The following is a 24,386-nucleotide window of genomic DNA, read 5'->3' as shown; positions in this document are numbered from 1 at the left end:
TTTGCTGAGGAAGATCGGCCCTGAGCTAACACCAGTGCCCATCTTCCCCTACTTTATATGGGATGCGGACACAGCATGGCTTGACAAGCGGTGCGTCGGTGTGCGCCCAGATCCGAACCTGCGAACCCCAGGCCGCCAAAGCAGAGCATGCACACTCAACCGCTTGCGCCACAGGGCCGGTCACCTTCCAGAATTTTTATGTATATTATTCTACAATATTTCATGCATGTCAGTTTCACCAAAATATTGAAAAAAATTTTATAGAGTAAATACTCTCTTTACTAGTAGTTTACTTGCTTTAAACTTTTTAGTATATTATGTATATTTTTCAAAGTCAACACACATAGCTCTACTTAATATTGTACAGTTAATTTATTTGGAAAATCATTTATTGATGAGCATTTCAGTTTAAAAATTCTCAATACTAAAAACATAATTTCCAACATTAAACAATTTTTTTATTAAAAGCAACACAACTACACAAAGATATATAAAATCACACTAAATATACTGTTTTGCAACCAGCTTTTTTTTTGCCTAATGTATCTTGGATATCTTTCCTTGGTGGTAACATAAACATACTATGTATTTTTATTGCCAATATAGTATTCCGTTGTATGGAGCATCATGATTTAACTATACACAATGCAACAGCTCACAATCCAGCTAACAAAACATGCTTCCACTGTTCTGCTAATCTTAAATGTAATTTCCCTTATTAGAACTAAAGTGTGACCAATCAAGTAAGACCCATCTTCTCTACTGTTCTGAGGTTAATAGCATCTTTTCCTGTGGAAAACTTAATAGTCATTCCTTTAAGCCTTAAATTTTTTTTAATCAGCCTTATTTTTATAGCAAACTGACTTTAATATTAGTGGTCAGTATTTTCATTTTTCTTAGAAAGGTACTTAATATATTTTTTAAACAACTATTACAAAGCCAGAAAGCACAGTTTGACATTACAGAAACTGTGCAGAAAGCAGGTCGTCTACAAATCCTATCCATGGAGGATGAGGGTTGGGGGGTAGAGGAATGGGGAGAGTGGTGGTGGTGGGTATATGCCCCCAGGGGGGATATCAAGATCACCTACTGGCATTTTCAAACTACACTAGGGGAGCATGGTCCAATCTTTCCTTTTCAGAAAGGCACCATTACTGCTAGGTATGTTTCACTGTTTCATATTTTACAGGTGTGCTGGGATAGAACTAAGTCCAAGGATCAGCAAGATATAGTGCAGCAACATACTAGGCAGCTATTCATCTTCCAAAAGCATCACTTATCAGTGTTTTTCAAACTGTGGATTACAATCTATTACTAATCACTAGGCTATATAATCAATTCAGTGGGTCTCAACTATTTTAAAAAATAAAACAATAGAAAATATCAAGAGTGCATTGCACATAGAAAGAGTAAGGATAGTTCATTAAATTTTCATTCCAATTTTATACAGGGGTATATCTGTACTGTCTTGATGTAAAATCAGCATCTTACTATAAGTCATGGTCAAAAATGTTCGAATACCCAAAAGATGTAATCAACTGAAACCAGAATGGAAGAGGTTCTACTGGACAAATGTTTTGGTTTCCTCAATAAATAAATGGCATAGAAAAAAAATGGGGGGAAGAAAAGTTTTATAGATTTAAAGAGATTTACATTTTGACCAAAATGCAATGTATAGAGGACACTGTTTGGATCTACATTTGAAAAAACTGTAAAAAAACGTATCTGAGATAATGAAAGAAATTTAAACACAGAATAGATAATATATGCTATTAAAGAATTTTGACTGTGTCAGGCATGATAATAGAACTCCAGTCATAAAAAATTTCTGATTTGTCAAGTACATATACTGAAGTAGTTACAAGTGAAATCATGATTTCAAATTTGCTTTCATGTGATGAAACTGTTGCAGGTGAGTGACAGGTACTTGAGAGTTCATTATATTGTCTCTACTTTTGTTTAAATTTTCTATAATAAAAAGCTTCAAAAAAAGTCTGCAAGTCACTATTTTAGATAACAAACTAGGAAGGGAAACTTTTTAATCTAGCCAAATCACTTCTCAACAATGGAAAGACCAAATCAAGCAAAGGAGTAATTAAATAGTAGACCAATTAAACAGCAGACCTCAGCTAGAGTCAAAATGAAAATACTAAGAATACGTGTTCATTTAAGTCACTTCATTTAAATCACTTCAAAGGACTATGTTCTATTTACGAGCAAAAATATTTTAACTGGGATTGTTGTAAATTTAACTCATTGCTCACAAATCCAGATTTTCAAGACATAAACTAAGATTGTACATACATTTCCAGGCAACACCTGCCTGGCTCTTTCTTTTGTTAGGTGAATGAAAAGTTTATGAAACTAGGCTCATGACAGCTGAGAGAAACAACTGAAAAACATTTTAATATCAATACAGTTTGAAAAACAGTCTGAAGTGAAAGACACACATTACTTAATATTAGTACTAAGGGTGACTGAGTTACAAAGGAACTTGAATCAAACTTCGGAGATAAGATCAGGGCTGAATATAAATGTAACTGATAAGAATTAAGGATTAAAGGGGCCGGCCCAGCGACACAAGCAGTTAAGTGCTCGCGCTCCCGCTACTGCAGCCCAGCGGGCCCAGGGTTCCCCAGTTCGGATCCCGGGCGTGCACCGACGCACTGCTTGGGAAGCCATGCTGTGGCAGCATCCCATATAAAGTGGAGGAAAACTGGCACGGATGTTAGCCCAGGGCCAGTCTTCCTCAGGAAAAAAAGAGGAGGATTGGCAGATGTTAGCACAGGGTTGATCTCACAAAAAAAAAAAAAAAAAAGGATTAAGGATTAAGGAGAAAAGAATGAAATGATAGCTAAAGTTTTTGTTCTTTCTAAACTTGTTATGCAGATAACTGGACATAGACCCTGAACATGCAATTAATTTCTAAGAGAAAATACAAATTGCAAACTAAATATTCAATATAACTAGTCAAAATAAAGACATGTTAATATAAAACTATCATTTTTTTACCCATTAAATTAATCTGAGGGAATTATAAAATTTGGCATACTATTTCAAGAAATATAAAACAGACATATCCATTAACTCAGCAATTCCACTTCTGAGGATCTATCCTAAGGAAATATTTCAAAATAGAAAAAAGAAACTGATATGCCAGAGGCAACTTAAATGTATAACTGAAGTAAATTATAATATGTACACTAATAAAAGCCATTAAAATTAATAGATATGAAAGTTTATAAAATTGAAAACAGCTTAAGTGGGTATGTTAAGTTAGAAAAGCAGGAAACAAAATTAGTAAGTCAATATTGAAAGGTTCAAGGCCTGTCCACTTACAGTAGGTTGGCAGCATATCCTAAGAGCAGGAAAATTACCACAGAAAGTCATTCTTGAGTGCTAAAATTCCAAATTTAAACGATGAAACAATGACAATAATGTTATAATTGTCACAATTTGTTTTATATAATAAATTCCTAATTTAATACCATGCACGTAGTCTACATATATACATGGCTGTTAAAATACAGTATATACTTGTAAACACAAATTAAAATGTCATATAACATACTATACTTTGAAGACTAACAATAGTTTAGAAACTTTCCCAAATCAAATGTAAAATATATCATTATTCATATTTAAGCCTAATTTTTAAGCAAGCAGTTCATTTTGGACAAACCTATTGCTTTAATGGAAACTTCATCAAGCTTGTAGTCTCCAGCTGCTCCAGGTCGAAAGAATTCTACACCTCCTTTACAGTAATTAAGTAACGACTGAGGGAAAGGACTCAATGAAGGAAGGGACGCTTTCTTTCGAATCTGAAAGTAAAGAATGACAGAATATGTTATCAGTCATATAACTCCATTTTTAAGGAAACTATAAAGCAACATACAATGCAAGTAAGATAAACCATACACAATAGAAAACACAACATGGTTCCTAACATAGGTAAGTAAAATACCCTGAAATCAGCTGTACTTTCAGAAACTTAGTTCACAAATTTAATTCAAGAAATTCACTAGGTCAGATCTCAAAAGAGACAAAGAAGGTTCTAACCAAATGGCCCAGTCTTGTTACTCAGTTTTGCCTGTATAAAAAAATTTAATGCTATTTGTCCCTGGCTTTCCCCACAGACATAACAAAGAAATTTAAGTATCCAAGTCTCATACAAAATAAAACTATGTACAGTATCTAAAAAACAAATATAAAAAAGATATCTACATACATAACTTTTTAAAAACTATGTAACCTATAAATGACAGAATTAGAAAGTCACCATTTGGCAACTCCTAATAAAATAATGATTCTAGCAAGGATTATCAATAAATGCTAAATTAAGTAAAACGTTCATATGTTGATGGAGAATGTGACAGTGGGTAGGACACGACCCAAACTCATTGATTCATCTCATCACTAAAGTGAGATAAACAGACATATGTGCCACATAATATGATACAACAGAGAAGTATACAACTCCACTTACAAAAGATTCATTTCTAAGAAAATGTGAACCTTAATCGAATCAAACCTCTCTATCTCGATGAGTATAGATTAATTACCAGTTTACAGGAAATAAAAGGAAAGAGGACCAAGTTAAATGATACTAAATGAAAAAACAAATCCAGAACAAATCAGACAAATGCAGAATATGTTACAGGACAAATTACCCAGTTTCTCTAACAAATCGAGACCAGAAAAAAAAATTAATGGGGACTGTTAGAGAATAAAAGAAAAGCGATCTAAGAGACATAATAAATCTGGGAAGGAAAGGATTAGCAGCAGTCTTGAAATCTATTTTCTTCCTCCACTATTCACTTCCAGAAAGAAAGGCATGATCAAGTCCAATCCCCTTGTAAGCATGCTAATGAGAGACTTCTCGTCAAACACATTAATGGTATTTACTAGATGTACAGAGTCTGTCTAGGTTGGTTATTATAAATAAATCTAGAATGTATGGATTTACGGAGTATGGATCCCTAAAAAATGACACATAAGCTATGTAATTAAAGGGATATATAAAAAGGAGATGTTCAATAATTGAAATAGCTCCCTTTTGTGACATGATGTTAAACAGAGGCCAGGACACATTCTTATGCATCCAGAAAACACTTGGGAGCAGTGTATGCAATTCCATATTTCTCTGTTTCACCTGTATCTTTTGGTTACCTATATCCTTGAAATTATTGGTAATGTTTGATCCTGGGTAAAATTGTTGATTCCTATGAACTTGACGATAATATAGCCCTTCCTGTTATCTTACAACCAAATATGAGCAAACTTCAACTGGACTTTGAATCAAAAAACCAACTATAAAAAAGACATTCTCAAAATAATCAGGGAAATTTGATCATAGACCAGGTATTAGATAATATTAAGGAATTATTGTTAACTTTCGTATAACAGTATGGTGGTTTTAAAATATGTCCACAAACTCTTTGACACTCATTCCTTCAAAGGTAGAGCCTAACTTCCCTCACCTTGAGTGTAGACCAGACTAAGTAATTAGTCTCTAATGAAAGGAATATAGAAGTGGTTATACGTGATTTCTGGGATTAGATCGTAAAAGCCATTGTAGCTTCCATCTTGTTGTCTTTTGGATCACTTGCTCTGGGGGAAGCCTCCTGCCAACAACCAGCACCAACTTCTTAGCCATGTGCATGAGTCATTTTGTAATCTCATCTCCAGCCCCAGTTAAATCTTCAGATTCCTGGAGCTGCAGTCCACATTTTGGTACGCAACCTCATGAGACCCTGAGCCAAAATCACCCCGTAAAGCCACTCCTATATTCCTAACCTACAAAAATTGTGTGAGATAATAAATGTTTATTGTTGCTTTAAGATATTAAGTTGGGTAATTTGTTATGTGGCAACAGAAAACTAATACAAATAGCATAGTCAAAGGTTTTAAAAAAGTATTTATTATTAAGAAATGCATGACTGCCTACAAGCAAGATGCCAGGATGGTCTCCAGGATCTGATTTAAAATACTGAAAACACACACACACAAAACCTGTGGAGAAAGATAGATTAAACAATATTCAAGAAATGCTAACAATTGTTAAAATTTGGTGACAGATAAATGAAAGTTGATTATACTATTCTTTCTACTTTTATATTTTAAAATTTCCGATAAAAAGTTTTAAAAAACAACTGACCCATATTTTCCTAACTTAACTTTTTATGCTACTAGAAAAGCATAGTAGTAGTTGTTCTATACAGTTTTTTTAAATAAACATTGTTTTTTTAGAACAGTTTTAAGTTTATAAAAGAGTTTCCATATACCCCACATCCCGTTCTCTCTATTATCAACATCTTACATTAGTATGGTGCACTTGTTATAATTAATGAACCAATATTGATATATTATTATTAACTAAGGACTATACTTTATTCAGATATCCACAGTTTTTACCCAATGTCTTTTTTTTGTTGTTCTATAATCCCATCCAGGATACCACATTACATTTAGACATCATGTCTCCTTAGGGTCCTCTCGACTATGACAGTTTTTCAGATTTTCCTTGGTTTTTACTATAAATTAGTTTTTACTTCTAAGTCTACATCCTAAATAAATTTAGCCAGTTATTTTTTGTCAATAAAAACTTTTAAGAAAAACATAAATAGATCATTATATATTTTTCCTGCTAACGTTTTATCAAAGAGCATCTTCTCTATAACTCTGGGGTGAATGGTGAAATTATTTATATGCATAAAATATTTCTGGAAGGATACGTAAGTTATAGTGGTTACCTCTGTAGATTGAGGGTCTAGGATGAGAGAGAAACTCACTTTTCACTAACTCTTTTAATTATGACTGGCCTCCATGGTTTCTGATGAGAACTCAGCTGTTAATCTTATTAAGGAGCCCTTATATGTGATGAATTGCTTCTCTCTTGCTGCTTTCAAGATTCTCTCTCGGTCTTTGGCTTTTGACAGTTTGACTATGATATGTCTAGGGATGGATCTCTTTTGAGTCTAACCTACTTGAAGTTGGTTGAGCCTCTTGGATGTGCAGATTAAAGTTTTTCATCAAATTTGGGACAGTTTTGGCCATTATTTCTCTGAACTTTCTTTCTGCCCGTTTCTCTCTCTCTTCTCCTTCTGGGACTCCCATTCGAATATTTTGATATGCTTGAAGGTGTCTGGCAGGTCACTGAGGCACTGTTCACTTCTCTCTTTTTTTTTCCTTTCTGTTCCTCATATTGCATAATCTCAATTGACTTATCTTCAAGTTTGCTGATTTTCCTGTCTGTTCATATCTGCTGTTGAGCCCCTTTAGTGACCTTTTCATTTCAGTTATTGTAATTTTCAACTCCAGAATTTCTGTTTGGTTCTTTTTTTATCATTTCTATCTCTTTATTAATATTCTCTATTTAGTGAGACATTATTCTCATATGTTCCTTTTGTTCTTTACAAATGGTTTCCTTTAGTTTTTTAAATATATTTAAAATAGATGGTTACAAGTCTTTGTCTAGTAGATTCAACATTTGGGCTTCCTCATAGACCGTTTCTATTGATTGCTTTTTTACCCTGTGTATGGGCCATACCTTCTTGTTTCTTGAATAAATACTCTCTGGATTGCTGCAAGCTTTTGGTTAATTTCCGGAGTTCTGAAAAACTTGATTCTGACAATTTTTGCCAATATTCTCATTGTTTTTCAGGAGAAGTGATATTTAGAGGTCCTTACTCTGCCATTTTCACTGACATCTTCAATAACACATTTGAATTGTTAACATGCACATGTACTGTTAATTTTTTAAACTAGATGAAAAAACAGATAAATTAGGCATATCTAAAAATTATTGTAACCTACATGCAATACATTTCTAATGGTGCTATCAAGGGGTAAATGTGAGGTTAAGAAGGAATTTCCCCCTGATTGGCAGTCATTTTATATTTAGACAGAGAATAAACAAGGAAATAAAAGACTCTTTTTTGCTTTCATGGATAAAGATCTTACAATTTTGGTAGCAAGAAAAGAAGTATTCCACAATTCCATCAAATTAAAAAACATTAATTTGCTATAATCAAATTTATAATTAAATTACATGCCACATAAAGTCCCAGTGAAAGAGGTAAAGAATACAGCAACATAAGGAATCACATATATATTGCATATATTTCCATAAGAATAAACTTCCACACCTTTGGCACCTGTCCCAAGATCAAGAAATTTATGGGCTGACAATGAAACTGTCAGATAAATTTGAGGAAAACTAAATTAGAAGGAATTTATGAGCCACTTCCGTAAGTGTAGCCCAGGCATTGACAATAAGCCCTGAAGATAAGCCCTGGGTCAAACAGAGCACTGGATGGTGAAAGTGGCAATGACTACACAGAGGAAGGCTCTAGTTTATGACCTGTTAGTCCTAGAGTCTAATGAGCCCCAGGGGTTTAAGAAATATGGACTTTTCTCAGCCTCAAAAATGGTGTAGATGCTTTGGAAAACTGTTGGGTAGTTCTCCAAAAAAGTTAAACAGGGGGCTGGGCCGGTGGCTTAGCGGTTAAGTGCGCACGCTCCGCTACTGGCGGCCCCGGTTTGGAACCCCGGGCGCGCACTGACACACCGCTTCTCCGGCCATGCTGAGGCCACGTGCCACATACAGCAACTAGAAGGATGTGCAGCTATGACATACAACTATCCACTGGGGCTTTGGGGAAGAAAAAAAGGAGAGGGATTGGCAATAGATGTTAGCTCAGAGCCGGTCTTCCTCAGCAAAAAGAGGAGGATTAGCATGGATGTTAGATCAGGGCTGATCTCCCTCACAAAAAAAAACCCAGTTAAACAGGGTTACCATACGGCCCAGCAATTCCACTCCTAGGTGGAATGAAGGAAATGAAAAACATGTTCACAAAACATATGTTTTGTGTTGCAGCATTATTCATAACAGCCAAATACTGGAAACAATCCAAATGTCCATCAATGGATGAATGGATAAAATGTTGTATACCCATACAATGGAATATTATTCAGCCATAAAAATGAATAAAGTACTGATTCATATTACAGTATGAATGAACCTTAAAAACACTGTGCTAGGGACCAGCCTGGTGGCACAGTGGTTAAGTTCATCCACTCCGCTTCAGCAGCCCGGGGTTCACAGGTTTGGATCCCGGGCGCAGACCTAAGCACCATTCTGTAGTGGCATCCCTTATACAAAACAGAGGAAGATGGGCACAGATGTTAACTCAGGGCTAATCTTCCTCAGCAAAAAGAGGCAGATGTGCAACAAATGTTAGCTCAGGGCCGACCTTCCTCACAAAAAAAAAAACATCGTGCTAAATGAAAGAAGTCAGCCAAAAAGACCACATATTGTATGATTTATATAAAATGTCCACAAAAGGGAAATCCATAGAGACAAAAAGTAGATTAACAGTTGTCAAGGGCTGGGGAGAAAAGAAAATGGGACATGACTGCCAATGTGTTTCTTTTTGGGGTGATGAAAATGTTCTGGAATTAAACAGTGGTGATGATTGCAGAAGTTTGTGAATATACAAAAATCAATGAATTGTACAGCTTAAAAAGGTGAATTTTTATGGTATGTGAATTACACATCAATAAAAAAAATTGGTGAAGTTAGGTGAAATAAAGATTCTGCACTATATTAGTTTCCTATTGCCACCCTAACAAATTACCACAAATTTAGCAGCTTAAAACACCACACATTTAATATCACACAGCTTCTGTGGATCAGAAGTCGAGGCACAGTGTGGCTCAGCTGGTTCTCTACTTTCAGTCTCACCAGGCCAATCAAGGTAACAGCAAGGCTGCCTCCCTCTTTTTAGAGGATCCAGGGGAAATCTATTTCCAGACTCACTTAGGTTGTTAGCAAAATTCTGTTCCATGTGGTTATAGGTCTGAGGTCCCCCCATTTCATTACTGGCTATAGGGTGGGGAACATTCTCAGTTTCTAGAAGCTGCCTTCATCTCTCCCAGATCATGGCCTTCTTCAAAGCCAGCAAGGGTGAGTTGAGTCCTTCACACTCTTCTAATCTCCCCTTCCATCTCATTTCTCTTATCTTCCTTTCCAATTGCATCTCACTGTCTGACTCTTCTGTCTCTTTTTCTGCTTTCAAGGGTTTGTGTGATTATACTGGGGCCACCAAAATAAACTAGGATAATCTCCCTATTTTAAGGTCAGCTAATTAGTAATCTTAATTCCCTTCAGGACAAATTAAAGCGGTATCTAAATTACTGTTTGAATAGCCAGGAGATAGGAATCTTGCAAGCATCTTTAGAATTCTGCCTACCACTTGCAGTATGCTTTAATCTTTTTTTTTTTTTTTTAATTTATTTTTCCTCCAAAGCCCCAGTAGATAGTTGTATGTCATAGTTGCACATCCTTCTAGTTGCTGTATGTGGGACGCGGCCTCAGCATGGCCGGAGAAGCGGTGCGTTGGTGCGGGCCCAGGATCCGAACCCGGGCCACCAGTAGCGGAGCACGCACACTTAACCACTAAGCCACGGGGCCGGCCCAGTATGCTTTAATCTTATACAGTTAATTTATTACTTGTAAACAATTTTTACAAGGAGGACTGTCTTTAGCTGTGTTGCTAATTTTAAGAGAATCCACAGTTTTCACATGCTAGTTGAGTTAACTAAAACAAGACTGAGTAAGATTATAGTCAGGAGTTGGTGAGATCAACCATCAATGCAACTATAACTTACAGCTTTAAGAAAACAGTTTTCTACAATAAACAATTTTTAAAATGAAGTTTCCTATAAAAAACATTCAAGCTCAAGGTTACAAGTCATTAAATCATTTAACTATTAAAACCAATCTTTCTTTTTTTTTAAATAATTTTATTTATTTATTTATTTTCCCCCAAAGCCCCAGTAGATAGCTGTATGTCATAGCTGCACATCCGTCTAGTTGCTGCGGGACACAGCCTCAGCATGGCCGGAGAAGCGGTGCGTTGGTGCGCGCCCAGGACCCAAACCCAGGCCGCCAGCAGCGGAGCGCATGCACTCAACTGCTAAGCCACAGGGCCGGCCCAAAACCAATCTTTCAATAATACAGGAAAACTATTTGCCCTTCTTAGTAAACACACTTAAAAACAACATTAAGATGACAAGATATAGAATGAACATAGTTTTAACTTATATTTTTATGGTAGCTGGATCACCAATCTTTCTCTCTAAAAAAGGACTAATTTTCAAAAACAACTTGATAACTTCTCAAATTCTCTCTAAAAGTTCTTACCAAAAAAAGTTGTAGATTCTTGTTTCAAACATAATTTTTAAAAGGGGCCAAATTAAAGATATTAACAGAGTCAGACAACAGGCTAGAAAGGACTCGCAGCTGGATAAGGGACACCCAAGTGGATGTCCGATCTGGCTGCATATCAGATTAAGAATGCAGCTACACGGGGCCAGCCCCGTGGCTTAGCAGTTGGGTGCGCGCGCTCTGCTGCTGGCGGCCCTGGTTCAGATCCCGGGCGCGGACGGACGCACCACTTCTCCGGCCATGCTGAGGCGGCGTCCCACATACAGCAACTAGAAGGATGTGCAGCTATGACATACAACTATCTACTGGGGCTTTGGGGGGAAAAATAAATAAATAAAATTATAAACTACAAAAAAAAAGAATGCAGCTACAGCTCAGCTAAAGTCAGTGTAATGGGTCTGACAGCCCCAGAATCAAATCGAATTGTCCATCTCAGAAGATAGCCAAGGAGAAACTCTGACTGATACAGACTACTGAAAGGAAACACATAGCCAAGAACTAACTCTAACTTTCCATCATTTGACTCCATATAAGCTTCCACAGAATACAGATAACACCTCAGGGAGAAGTGGGGGAAAGCCCTGAACTGAGTTTAAATCTTCAATGATTGTGGGGAAAAAAAAATAACTGAAATTACCTAGAATTAACTGACTAGATTACACTAGTTATTGCTAGGCAGGATGGGACTAACATATAGACCCTATTCAGAGTCTTCATCTTTCAGTAGGAAGAACTTGGTCTGTGTAGGTTGCTTATTGTAAATAAACCTGAAATTTATGGATTTATAGGACAGGACTCCTTGGGAAAATCTAACAATTATAAATATTAGTATATTTAAGTTGTTTAACATAGCACATAAACGACTAAGACATTTCCATACCTTCTGCATGATTTTTCTTGCCCACCTCAACTGCAAGATGTACCACTGCGCTACAGGAAAAGAACACCGAGCTGCCCGGAAAAGCAAGAGAACACGTTGTAGGATTCCAGACACCTTTTGGCGATTATCTTTTTCAGCTTTTAAAAGAAGATCATCACCATCTTCCTGAAGAAGATAAAACAATTTTAGTAGCTAGTAACACAGAAATTTAAAATATTAAAACGAAAATAAAAATAGCGCTTCTCAAACTAGAATGTTCCTGGAGATCTAAAAAGGAAATTTTGAGGCATGGCCTCAGAGATTTCAACTATAGCTATTTCTAGTGTCAATCAAACATTTCTCTCCCTTCAAACAATGTAAAGGGCTAAATTGACCCTAATCTCAAGTCTTCCCCTACAACAGTTAAAGTCCATCTCTCCTGACTCCCTTGGTGGAATGTTCCAGAGAGAGCTTCTTTCAAGGACAATGCCTTTTCCCTTCCTCTGCCTGGAAAAATCTTACTTATATTTCAATATCACCTCCTCTGTGAAGCTCTCCCACTGTGTGCTAGTATGGCACTTTGCTCAGACTTCCATTAAGCTTTCACCAATTTATTCTGTACTGATTTATGTATCTGTTTCCCACCATACTGAGAATTTCCTGAGAGCAAAGGCCTTTGTATTATCATAGTGCATAAAGTCCAACATGTGGTAGGACTCAATAAATGTTTGCTGAATAAACACTATTCAAGTCAGTGGCTAAAGATTAATTTCCCAGAGAATGAGATAATGTGTGTACTGTAAACATTTGCTTCCACAACATCCTCCTATCAATGCCAATTCTTAATAATACTCAATTTTTAATTGGGTACCTGTCCCTCCCCTACATAGCCTATATGATTCAGGGAGAGCTGATCTCATATCCCCAGCTTCCAGGGTAGGCCCTAATCAATTGCCAAGCAGTACCTTGCATTAGCCCTAGCCAAGGGGACTGATTCAAGACAGGCAAGTGACCCAAGTCAGTCTCATAAGAGTGAATCTCAATACCCTTGCTTGGAATGCTGGGAGATAAATATTTCTGCTGTTTTTCTTTCTCCCCTTCCCTCTCCCTCTGGACACAGGCAAGGTATCCTCAGAAGTTACTGGCAGTCATCCTGCTCCCACAAAGGAAGCCAGCGTTAAGCTGAAGCTGACACCTTAGAAAACAAACTAGAGCGAAAGAGCCCAAGGCTTTGGTAACATAACTGGGTCAGAAGGCTGCCCTACCACTGGGATTCTCAATTATGCTAGTCAATTTTGACCAAGTTTTCATCCAACCCAGGGGTTCTAGCTGACATAGAGTGACATTTAGGAGAAATCCTACCATTGAGGACTATTTTAAAAAATAATAACAAAATGAAGCACTACCATTCCAAGTAATATCAGCATAGGATATCCAAAAATATCTTAAATGCTACTTTTCATTTCTAAACCAAAATATTGAAGACTCAGATGTGAGAGTAAAAAGGAATTACTGAGAAATACCATAGACTATTTATCACTCCCATTTGTAATATATTACATCTGAAATATCAGCAAGTGAAATATTTTTAACCTAGTGAAACATAATTCTAAAGGTAACAAATGAGAATGTAACAAATGATTCTAAATAAAACAAAAGAAAAACTAGATATAGATAGAAGTTGCTAATATTGAAAGAGTAAGTAGTAATGAAACAATACCAGAATCACCTCAAAATATTAATCAAATATTGAAGTAATTTAAAGGTAAATAATTTACATTAACACTTTAAATCTTAAAACCAACTAATTGTAATGTTATGATTTTCAATAACAGCAGAGGAAAAGTTCCTGAGAGGAATATAGTATTGGTATTTACAAGACAGAACTGTCAATTGAACAGCGCAAGAGATAAAAAATGACCTTTCAAATCAAAGCAAAATCAAAATAAGTCTTTCAAAAGAGTTAAGAAAATGCGTGAATAACTGATGGAGGGCCGGCCCGCGGCTTAGTGGTTAAGTGCGCACACTCCACTGCTGGCGGCCCGGGTTCAGATCTCGGGCGCGCATCAACGCACCGCTTCTCCGGCCACGCTGAGGCCGCGTCCCACAGACAGCAACTAGGAGGATGTGCAGCTATGACATACAACTATCTACTGGGGCTTCGGGGGAAAAATAAATAAATAAATAAATAAAATTAAAAAAAAAAAATTGACTGAAATGATATATGGTTTCTAAATTCCAACATTCATTATTTCGTTACCCTAAACAAATGTCTATTTTTTTAAAAATCTGGATATAGAGAGATACCTCTTAATTTTATTACCGCAATAATTTTAACATTTATTGAACGCTTACTATGTGAGCTAGGCCCAAAGGTAAAGCCTTTACAGGATATCTCATTTAATCCTCACAATAATGCTATGAGAGGTACTATCATCGTCTGCATTTTACAGATAAGGAAACTAAACAGCAGTTTGATACAATGCCCAGGATTATACAATCAATAAACAGCAAAGTGGGATCCAGAAGTCTGTCTTCAGAACTTGCATTTTTAAATTGACTATTACCAAATTGATTATTTTAAAAACTGGGAAAAATCAACTTTAAATTAATTAAAAGACTAATAAGCACAAAGCTTACTTCACTAAGAACAGCTGGCTGAGGACAATATAATGGAGGAGCTGGGAGATACAAGCCGAGGGGCACTAAACCCCACAGTCTCTTGCTGAAGTCCTTGGCAGAGTTTATCAGAAGCTGAAACGTCTCTGAAAGAATATCTGCATCAGCCATAACTGCTGCTTTCAGTATTTCTTGCACTGAACCAAACAGCAGATTTGCATCTTCCTCTTCAATGGGATCTATCAAATTCAAAATTAGGTAAAATAGTTAAAATTTACATTATACGTATTCTATTTTGCAGGATAAAATTTCATATCTGAAAAAGCTGATCATCAAAAATGAACATATTGGTTGACATGCAAAACATCCAAACTTCTAAAAATAAATTTATTAACTATTCTGTTAAGATTACAGGCAATCAGAATATGAGACTTTTTCCAGAATTATACAAGATATTCTAAAAACAACTATACAATAAAAATATCCTTAGACTATAGTCCTGAGTCAAAAATAATAATAATAAAATAGTAAGGGAAAAAAGAATGTCAAGAAAGACACCAAAAACATATACAACATATGTGAAGGCAGTGGGAGAATAATTTTTTTCTTTTTCTTAATAGTTCAGCACAGTAGTTTTATAATAAAAGTTAATAAAAAATGACATGATATAAAGCTAAAAAAACAGAAAAATACAAAATAGTCATACAGTATGGCTTCAGTTAAATAAATATCTGTGTATATGTGGACATGTACCAGAAGGCAAAATGCAAGAAGATGCAGGTGGTAGAACTGGAGACTGAGGGGTTTTTATATTAGGAAATATTTTAAGCATTAAGGTATAGAAGATAACACGAAAACACTCATGTACCGACTTTTCACCCTTGTCTGATAGTAACATTTTTGCTATATACAATTTAGATTTTTAAAAAATAAAATGTTACAGAAAGAGCTGAGAATTCCATATGTGCCCATCATATTTCACTCCCTCTCTCTAAAGGCAGCCATTATCCAAAATTTGGTGTGGATATTTTGGAACTCCATTAGATATATGTTGTGTCTTCCCATTCTATACTCTACAAAGCTTAACTTCTCTTTCATATTTTCCAACTCTCTTCTTTATATCTATTTTGTATATATTCATCTCTCTATATATTGTGTGTGTGTGTATATAGAGAGAGTTCAAATTCATTTTCTAGTTCACTAACTAGCTGCTGAGTTTGTTTTTAAATCGATTTATTAAGGTATAATTTACATGCAATAAAACTGATCCTAGGTGCCGGCCTGGTGGCACAAGCAGTTAAGTGCGCATGCTCTGCTGTGGTGGCCCGGGGTTTGCCGGTTCGGGTCCCAGGCGTGCACCAACGCACCGCCTGGCAAACAATGCTGTGGCGGCGTCCCACATAAAGTGGAGGAAGATGGGCACAGATGTTAGCCCAGGGCCAGTCTTCCTCAGCAAAGAGAGGAGGATTGGCAGATGTTAGCTCAGGGCTGATCTTCCTCAAAAAAAAAACTGATCCTTTTTAAGTATACAGTTCAATGAGTTTTAACAAATCTATACAACCCTGTAAGACCATTTCCATCGCCCCAAAAAAGTTCCCTTATACTCATTTGTCGTCAATTCCCCCCTTACTCCCAGGCAATCACTGATCTGTTTCCTGTCCCTATAGTGTTGCTTTTTAGAGAATGTCACGCCAATAGAATCATACAGTACATAGACTTTGTTTCTGACTTCTTTCATCCAGCATAATGGTTCTACAATTCATCCATGTTGTTGCATGTTATCAGTAGTTTGCTCCTCTTTATTATTCCATTGTACAGATATATTGCAATATGTTTATCCATTCACAAGTTGATGAGTATTTCGGTTGTTTTAAGTTTTTGGCTGTTATGAAAAAGCTGGTCTTTGGGTGGTCCTATGTTTTTATTTTTCTTGGGTAAATACCTAGGAGTGGAATCCACTGGAGTTTTTACTTCCTCTTTGTTTCTAACCCCTGTAAATTTCCTTTACTTTCTTTAAGTGTATATTTTAATATACACTCTTTAAATGTATATTTTAATATTTTATCTAGAAACACATCTTATCTATGTATTTATTGTGGGAGAGTCTTCAGATCATGTAAAACAACATATTTCCAGAACTGAAAGTTCAGACTGGGAATTTTTCTTTTTTTTTTGTGAGGAAGATCGGCCCTGAGCTAACATTTGCCAATCCTCCTTTTTGCTGAGGAAGACTGGCCGTGGGCTAACATCCATGCCCATCTTCCTCCACTTTATATGGGATGCTGCCACAACATGGCTTGCCAACCAGTGCGTCTGTGCACACCCGGGATCCGAACCGGCGAACCCCGGGCCGTTGCAGCAGAATGCGTGCCCTTAACCACTTGCGCCACCGGGCCGGCCCACAGACTGGGAATTTTTTAGTCCTTTTTTTCAAAACCAACTTTCATGTAGTTACATAATCTTTTCATTTGTTAAAAAAAAAAAAAAGAACTGGACAGAAAATTATCAAAGAAAATTTTATAGTCATATGTCCAAGTACTGTGAATTCATTCTAGTAAGAGAAATTATAATTAATAAGTTCTAGGAATCTAGAGTTAGAAGTCTCATTCACTAATGGAGACAAGCACTAATAAAACCACAAGGGTCCCACAGGAGTGCTGGTTTTATCATTAAATATCTGACTTTAAATAACTGACCTCATTGTTTTCTGTCTAAACTTCTCCATCTATAAACAGACAAATTTTATAGGGCTCCTGGGTAAATCTATGTAATGCTTGTAATATATTATTTTTAATTTCATAATACCACTTTGAACTTTTCAAATTAAAAACAAAACTGATTTATGATTTATACACAAGGCAAGAGTTGAACTAAATACTTCTAAGTGCCCTTCCAAGTCTGAGATTCTATGATTCTCTGACTGCAAAAGAAAATAGTCCAAAAGCAGCAAAATACAACTATTATAAAAGTATATATGGAAAACTGGACTATCATTCAGTTATTGACCATCATGTTTTGAGCTGGCATCCGTTTTGAATGTTTCCACGCTTAAGAATAAATAGCATACTCTTTTTTGGGGGGGGGAAGATATTAATTATATTAATTTATATTAATTAACCTGATACATGTGTCAGACCATATATAGGTAACACACCTGTAAATTGCTTGTATTTTGAGCCCATTTCACTTTTTGCTTCCAAAGAGGCTGGCTGACCTAAAAAACACTGGAGTTTTTCCTGGAAAATCTGTGCTGGAGTCATATTTAATGGTAGAGTCAGACCCTTTTTCTTTGACCTGAAATCACATCAAATTAAGGGAAACGAATCCGAATTTTGAAAAAAGGAAATATTCACACATCAAAAATTAAATATGAAATTTTAAGAAATAATGAAATTCATTTTCTTTATTCATACTACATTTAGAAAAGAAATATTCAAGGAAATATTATATTAAGGAGAATATGAAGGCTCTCCATGATTACAGTACTAATATATCTCCCCATCCTTATTCCCACTCCTGCCTATGTAATACATACTCTATTCAAACTGACCCACAGTTGTTTTTTGCCATATGCCTTTGGTTGTGTTTGGAATGTTCTCTCCTCCTACAGCTCCTCAATTTGTGAAGATCCTATCTTCCCTTCAATGCCCATCTCAAATGATATCTCCTTCATAAAGTATTTCTGGTCCTTCCCCCACTTGATATTACTGCTCTCCCCACTGTACCACCGGCACTTTTCTTACCAACTATGTAAATTATAATAATGTTTTGTCCTATTTTCTCTATCAAAGTATAAATGCCTTAAGCATAGAAACTGTGTGCCATTTAACTTAATATCCATATCCACTAAAATACTTGGCATAGAGCTTGGTACTGAGTGGTTACTTAATTATTAAATATATGCTGAAATGAAAAATATAAAAGACACAGCAATACTGTAATACTAAGAAAAGTTAAAATACAAAGATTAGTTTGATTAGCTTAAAACGCAAATCCTATTTAGGAACAAACTTTCTCATTGACTATAAGACTTTTGAGGGCAATTCTAACAAATAAATGTGCTAACTAAACGTTTTATCACAAATAAGTAAGTCACTGAGCTATCCAACATAGTAGCCACTGCTGCATGTAGCTATTTAAATTTAAACTAACTAAAATTAGATTGAAAATTAGGTTCCTTGGGCTTACTAGCCACATTTCAAGTGCTCAATAGCTACACATGGCTAGTAGCTATCATAGGAGACAGCACATACAGAACATTTCTGTCACCAAAGGAAGTTCTATTGGATAATGCTGAACTAAGGATTCCACAAAATGTATAAATACCAGCAATGAGAGAAACCAATGATACTTTAGATGATACTATTATACTATTTCTTAACTTAAGTTTGCCTAAAAATACAAACCTCATGAAACTGTTATCATGTTTACAGAACAGCTGGAAGGCCACACCAATCGAAACAGATGTCTTCCAGTCTCCAAGTTTATGTGCCAACCACACAGCCTCTGGAACCAGGCCACCAATAAATAATAATTCAAGGGCATATTCAACTGTCCACACATTAGAAAGATTCTGATCTCTAACAGCACTGGCCACCTTAGAGTGTTGCAGAGGAATAAGTCGAAGGGAGTGCTCTGTGAGTAAATTAAAGAAAATGGATATTACAATTACATATATCAGAACTCATGCCCCTTACATGGGTACATTTATCTCTTCAGTCAGTATTTTCTACACAAAACCACAACAAGGAAGATACATACAAATGGGTTAAAATAATACTTAACATATCTAGAATTTTTTTTTAACACTGAAGAATGTGCCTCAGTGGGTCATGAAGCAAATGTCAGCATTCTTAAAAAAGTGACACAGAACAGAGTAGAAAGAGAAACAGAAAAGACAGTATCCGAGTGCATTACACAAAATAAAGGTAAATATAGTTCAATAAAACTTTTATGTCAGATAATATAAACATACATATACACACTCATATGTACAGTATCAGAGCGTACAATTTATTAGTGTGGGCTGCTCTAAAATACATGTCTATTTCTCCTACTAGATTATGAAATTTGGAGGGCAGAGACTGCATTTTACCTGACTTTGCACTCCTCATAGTGTCATGCGATAAAAAACTAATTCGAGGTAATACTCAAGTGTATTAAGTGTTCAACATATTAGTGTCTATAAGAAAGTAGAAAAGTGTGATTTTCAATAATCCTGACTAAATGATAAGAGTTCAGTCTAGCCTGGGATTAAATACAAAGGGTAATAACCTTCTCCCCAATCTTCTGTACCTTTTCCTAATTAAAGTAACTTAAATAAGCAACTTGAAAATACAATGACAGAACTGTTCTTTTTTTAAAAACACATATTGCTAAGATTTTCACTCACTCCTTCAAAATAAAACTAGTAAATGGTATACATGGTTTTGTTATGGTTTCTGCATAGGTAAAAAGCCAGGATATTGACTAAATTTTCCCTATTTTTTTATTCACTATGAGCAAGGCACTGTACTATTAAAAGAATTTGAATGATTTAATTTTCTGAAAATTTTGCTGCTTTCACACAGCAAACATCACACCAAATAAACAACTCAAATCCCCAATACATTCTGGCACTAGTTCTGACTAAAAAAATAAACATGAAATGTATCCTAAGTCAAGTTGCTGATACCATGTTTCAAGATACTGGAGATTAAAGAAATTAAAGGATATACACAAAGTTTCAGATATTTAAATTTTCAATAATCACAGTCTAGAGCATAGAAAGAGAATACAAAACCTTTTCTCCTACCCTCTCCTCTCACTGGGAAGATATTTACATAGGGAATAATAAGTGTGTGTCTCTGAGCTTTTACGAATGTTTACGAATCTGTCCAGAAACAATTCAATAATTCTATCACCTTTCTTCCTAGAGTGTGATAAAGATCAGTCTTCCTTAGGTATGTAAAGTGATCTGTAAAGATAAAGATCATGAACAAACAGCAAAAGTCCTATAAATATTGTAGGACAGGAAAGACAAGAAATTGAGACAATTTTCCAAGTACCAGGATTTCACCTTTTTTTTTAAGATTTTTCTAAAAACCACATGGAGTACTACCTGTCTTCTCTAGTAAAATAATGTGGATTAAGGATACAGCTTGTTGTTAGAAACATTACTACCAAAAATACAGAACACAAGTGATAAATACCTAGGTTGTGACAAAAAAGAGAGCTTAAATATAAAACCACTTTAATAATAAATAACGTCATATGTACAAGGAAATAATAATACATATCTGAGAGTCTTAGCTGGAGGAAAGCATAAAGGTGAGAGAAAGGAGCAGAGGCTGTTCCCAGGGAGAAAAGGCAGAGAGCACCGGCTGAATCTGAGTTAGGACACGGTGGAGGGGGATAGGGGAGCCGGCAGATCCTAGAAGAAATTGAGCACCTGTTTCTCTGCTCACCCCAGCCTCCTAAAAGAAGCCATAATCAAGTCAAAACCAACTCTTCTTCCCCTGGGAAGCAGAGACCTACTAGAAAAAGAACCACCAGATAATTTCCCTTCTGATCCTACCTCACACACATGACTTTCTAGGGACCAGAACCTCCTCAAGAACCCCAGGTGAGACTAGAGACTAATAGTGCTTTTGAAGCGTCCAAGTGAGTGAGGACAGTCCTCCCCTCCTACCCACTTCCACAGACAATTAAAGAAGAGTCTGAACACCTAGTTCAAAACTGCATGGTTTATTAAATTTGCTGACTACTTGTTGCTACCTCTATTAAACTTCTAATTACATTATATCTTGTAGTACTCTAACCTATCTCTGCCTTGTATATATTTATCAGTTCATATTATTTCCTGCTTAAAGCCCTCCAATAATTTCCCATCGCACTTAAAATAAAATTCAGATTCCTCACCCTGGTTTATATCATCTGGCCCCTGTCTATGTCTGACTTCATCTCACACCACTCTCCACCTCATCCTCCATGCTCCGGCCACATCAGTCTTTCAGTTTATCAAACACATCAAGTTTGTTCTTGCTCTAGGACTTTTGCACAAGCTCAGGTTAGAATGCTCTAAGTCCTGATGTGTCCAGTGCTGGCTCTTTCTTGTCATTAAAAGTTCAGCTGAAACGTCACCCCCTCAGAGAACTCCTTCCTAATTCCCAATCTGAAATAGCTACTCAGTCAAAATGCATTATTCTATTTCAATTCTCCGCATAAGAATTATCACCGTTTGATATATCTTGTTTATGTATTCATTCATTTAATTTTCTGTCTCAACATATTAGATGTACACTCTATAAAAAAACAGGTACTTTATCTGTTTTCTTCATGGCAGTTAGGATAAGTCTGTATTTCATAAGTCAAAAGAAAACAAAACAAAAAACTACAAATATTTTCATATTATTAGTTTCATATGGAGCAAGCTAATATATTTCCAGCACCTAGAACACTGCTTGGCACATAGCAGGCACTTAATAAAAATTAGTAGAATGAATGAATATCATAGAAATCTGTACACATGTTTATCTCCATAAGGGCAGGGCAGTTATCTAGCACAGATGAAGTACATTTTGACCCTATTAATGAAATGATTAAATAGAGCAAAGTAAATGATCCGAATAAAAGTATAAAAGTAAATCACCCAAATAATATTAAATTCTAATTTCACACAAAAATTTGTTAAATTTCCACATTTTTATATAAATGAAGGTGGCAGCCCTTTAATTTTAAAAATGGAAACTTTATAAATACCAATTTGTCCAAAATTTGTGATTAAAAACCCATACTCAGAGTCCGGCCCCATGGTGTAGTGGTTAAGTTTGACGCACTCTGCTTTGGCAGCTTGAGTTTGCGGGTTTGGATCCCAGGCACGGACCTACACCACTTATCAGCCATGTTGTGGTGGTGACCCACATACAAAATAGAGGAAGATTGGCACAGACGTTAGCTCAGGATGAATCTTCCTCAGGGAAAAAAAAATCCATACTCAATAAAAACAAATCCAAGCAATTACCCTTCTCAGATTTTATTCATTCACGAATAGTCACTGAGCATCTCCTGTGTATTAGGCACTAAACTAGAACAGTATTATTTCCATAGAATAACGATCACTGTATAATATGGTTTTAAATATTATGTGTAAAAACAAAGGTGAGCAAATTATTTGCTTACTATATTACCTGTTTTAATATGAAGAGGAGGAAGAACATTCACATTGTGAGGTGGCAAAATGCAAAGCAGCTGATTGGTGAAATAGGCGGCCATGAAACGAGCCATGGACTGGATAACCCTCACTGCCGCCTCAGGACAAACATTTCCAGTCACTCCCAACTCACAATGAGACTTCTCAGGAACTAAGGGATACAGCAAATGACCAAAGGAGATTCTGATCAAACTACCAACAAGTAATGGTATTTAAGTTCCCAATATTATACAAGAAAAAAATTATAATTAAATTTTTTTTCTGAGATGAGCACCCATGGCCTGTATAAGCTAATTTATAATAGGTAGCTATACTGCTTGAAGACGATAAAAAATAATTAGCTCATTAAGTATGAGCACCCACACTTAGGAACTGTTTATGACTTTAAGTTACCAGTTTTTTCAAAAATCATAGAGGAATCTATACAAAACAATCCAGTCATGATGGACTTGCAAGCTTAGCATTTCGTTATTTATTTTTGCTTCTTGCTTTCCTTTCCAATTTCTTTTCTTTGATAAAAGGAGGCACGGTGTACTACAAGAAAAGCACCAGAACAGTGATTCTTAACGCTTTTTTATGTACCATTAGATCTGGGAATACTCCCATTAGTAAGAGTGGCTCACTACTATAAATTCTTTTGGGAGGTAGGGACAAAAGGAATGTGTAGGGTGAAGGCATAAGGCTGGCGGGGGAAATTACATCAGGATTTCTGGGGTGATTCTGATAGAAACTAGCAGGAGTAAACGTGTCACCCCTATTGGAGAATCAAAACTCATAATATAAACTGGCATTCAGAAATTTGAAAATAGTTAAAAACTATTAAATATAGATAAATACTAAGTTAATGTTAATTTTTATGAAATTTATGGCCCCAACAATAGCAAAATTTCTTTCTTTCCCAGAAGTCACCTGGTACACATTCACAAGAATATTAAGTTCTATATGTGTGTGGACCATTTCTATCTTTCACTGTACACTCCAGCACCTACCATTCCTCCTTTCATATCATAGGCAATCAAGAGTATTGTTAATAAACATGTTTTTTTTACATATATAAAGGGGATCTTGAGAAAGTATTACTAGCCTTCAAGCAATATTCTTCATTTGGTCACCGTAAGTTTGAAAATATCATACTAGTTCTTCACATTCAAGTTAATAATACATGGGTAAGAATCTTTTCTCCTGGGTAAAACTTACAGTAGGAATTATACAAAGGCAAGATTTCTGGTAATCTTAATTAGGGAAAACTCATAAAAAACTCAGGAATAGCCTCTTAAACAGGGAGCAACTTGATTCTAAGAGATATGGTCACAGAGTAAAACTGTATCAATTCAGAAATAAAATAATTTGAAAGGGTAATTCTGTATATGGCACAGTGATGATGATAATGGCAATGTTATGCAATAAAATAAAATTATAAGTACATAGAATGATTTAATAAGGTAAGTATACAGGAAATAGAAAATATAGCAGGCCTGACTACTTGA

General features: G+C 35.7%; 1 protein-coding gene across 4 annotated transcripts in view; it reads right to left on the bottom strand.

The window, feature by feature from the left end:
- Nucleotides 1-24,386, bottom strand: part of CPLANE1 (ciliogenesis and planar polarity effector complex subunit 1) — a 116,807-nt gene that overhangs the window by 71,955 nt on the left and 20,466 nt on the right. For all 4 annotated transcript variants that reach the window (XM_058564213.1, XM_058564210.1, XM_058564212.1 and 1 more), the window contains exons 16-21: nt 22,877-23,050; nt 19,115-19,343; nt 17,863-18,002; nt 14,730-14,947; nt 12,111-12,275; nt 3,683-3,821 (exon numbers count right to left, since the gene is read on the bottom strand). In XM_058564213.1, the coding sequence (XP_058420196.1) occupies nt 3,683-3,821; nt 12,111-12,275; nt 14,730-14,947; nt 17,863-18,002; nt 19,115-19,343; nt 22,877-23,050 (1,065 nt within the window). The remainder of the gene's footprint in view (nt 1-3,682; nt 3,822-12,110; nt 12,276-14,729; nt 14,948-17,862; nt 18,003-19,114; nt 19,344-22,876; nt 23,051-24,386) is intronic.

The sequence above is a fragment of the Diceros bicornis genome, chromosome 20 (assembly GCF_020826845.1).
Source record: "Diceros bicornis minor isolate mBicDic1 chromosome 20, mDicBic1.mat.cur, whole genome shotgun sequence".
Classification (NCBI taxonomy): domain Eukaryota; kingdom Metazoa; phylum Chordata; class Mammalia; order Perissodactyla; family Rhinocerotidae; genus Diceros; species Diceros bicornis.
The sequence above is the reverse complement of the archived record's forward strand: the minus strand, read 5'-3'. Positions and strand labels throughout refer to the sequence as shown.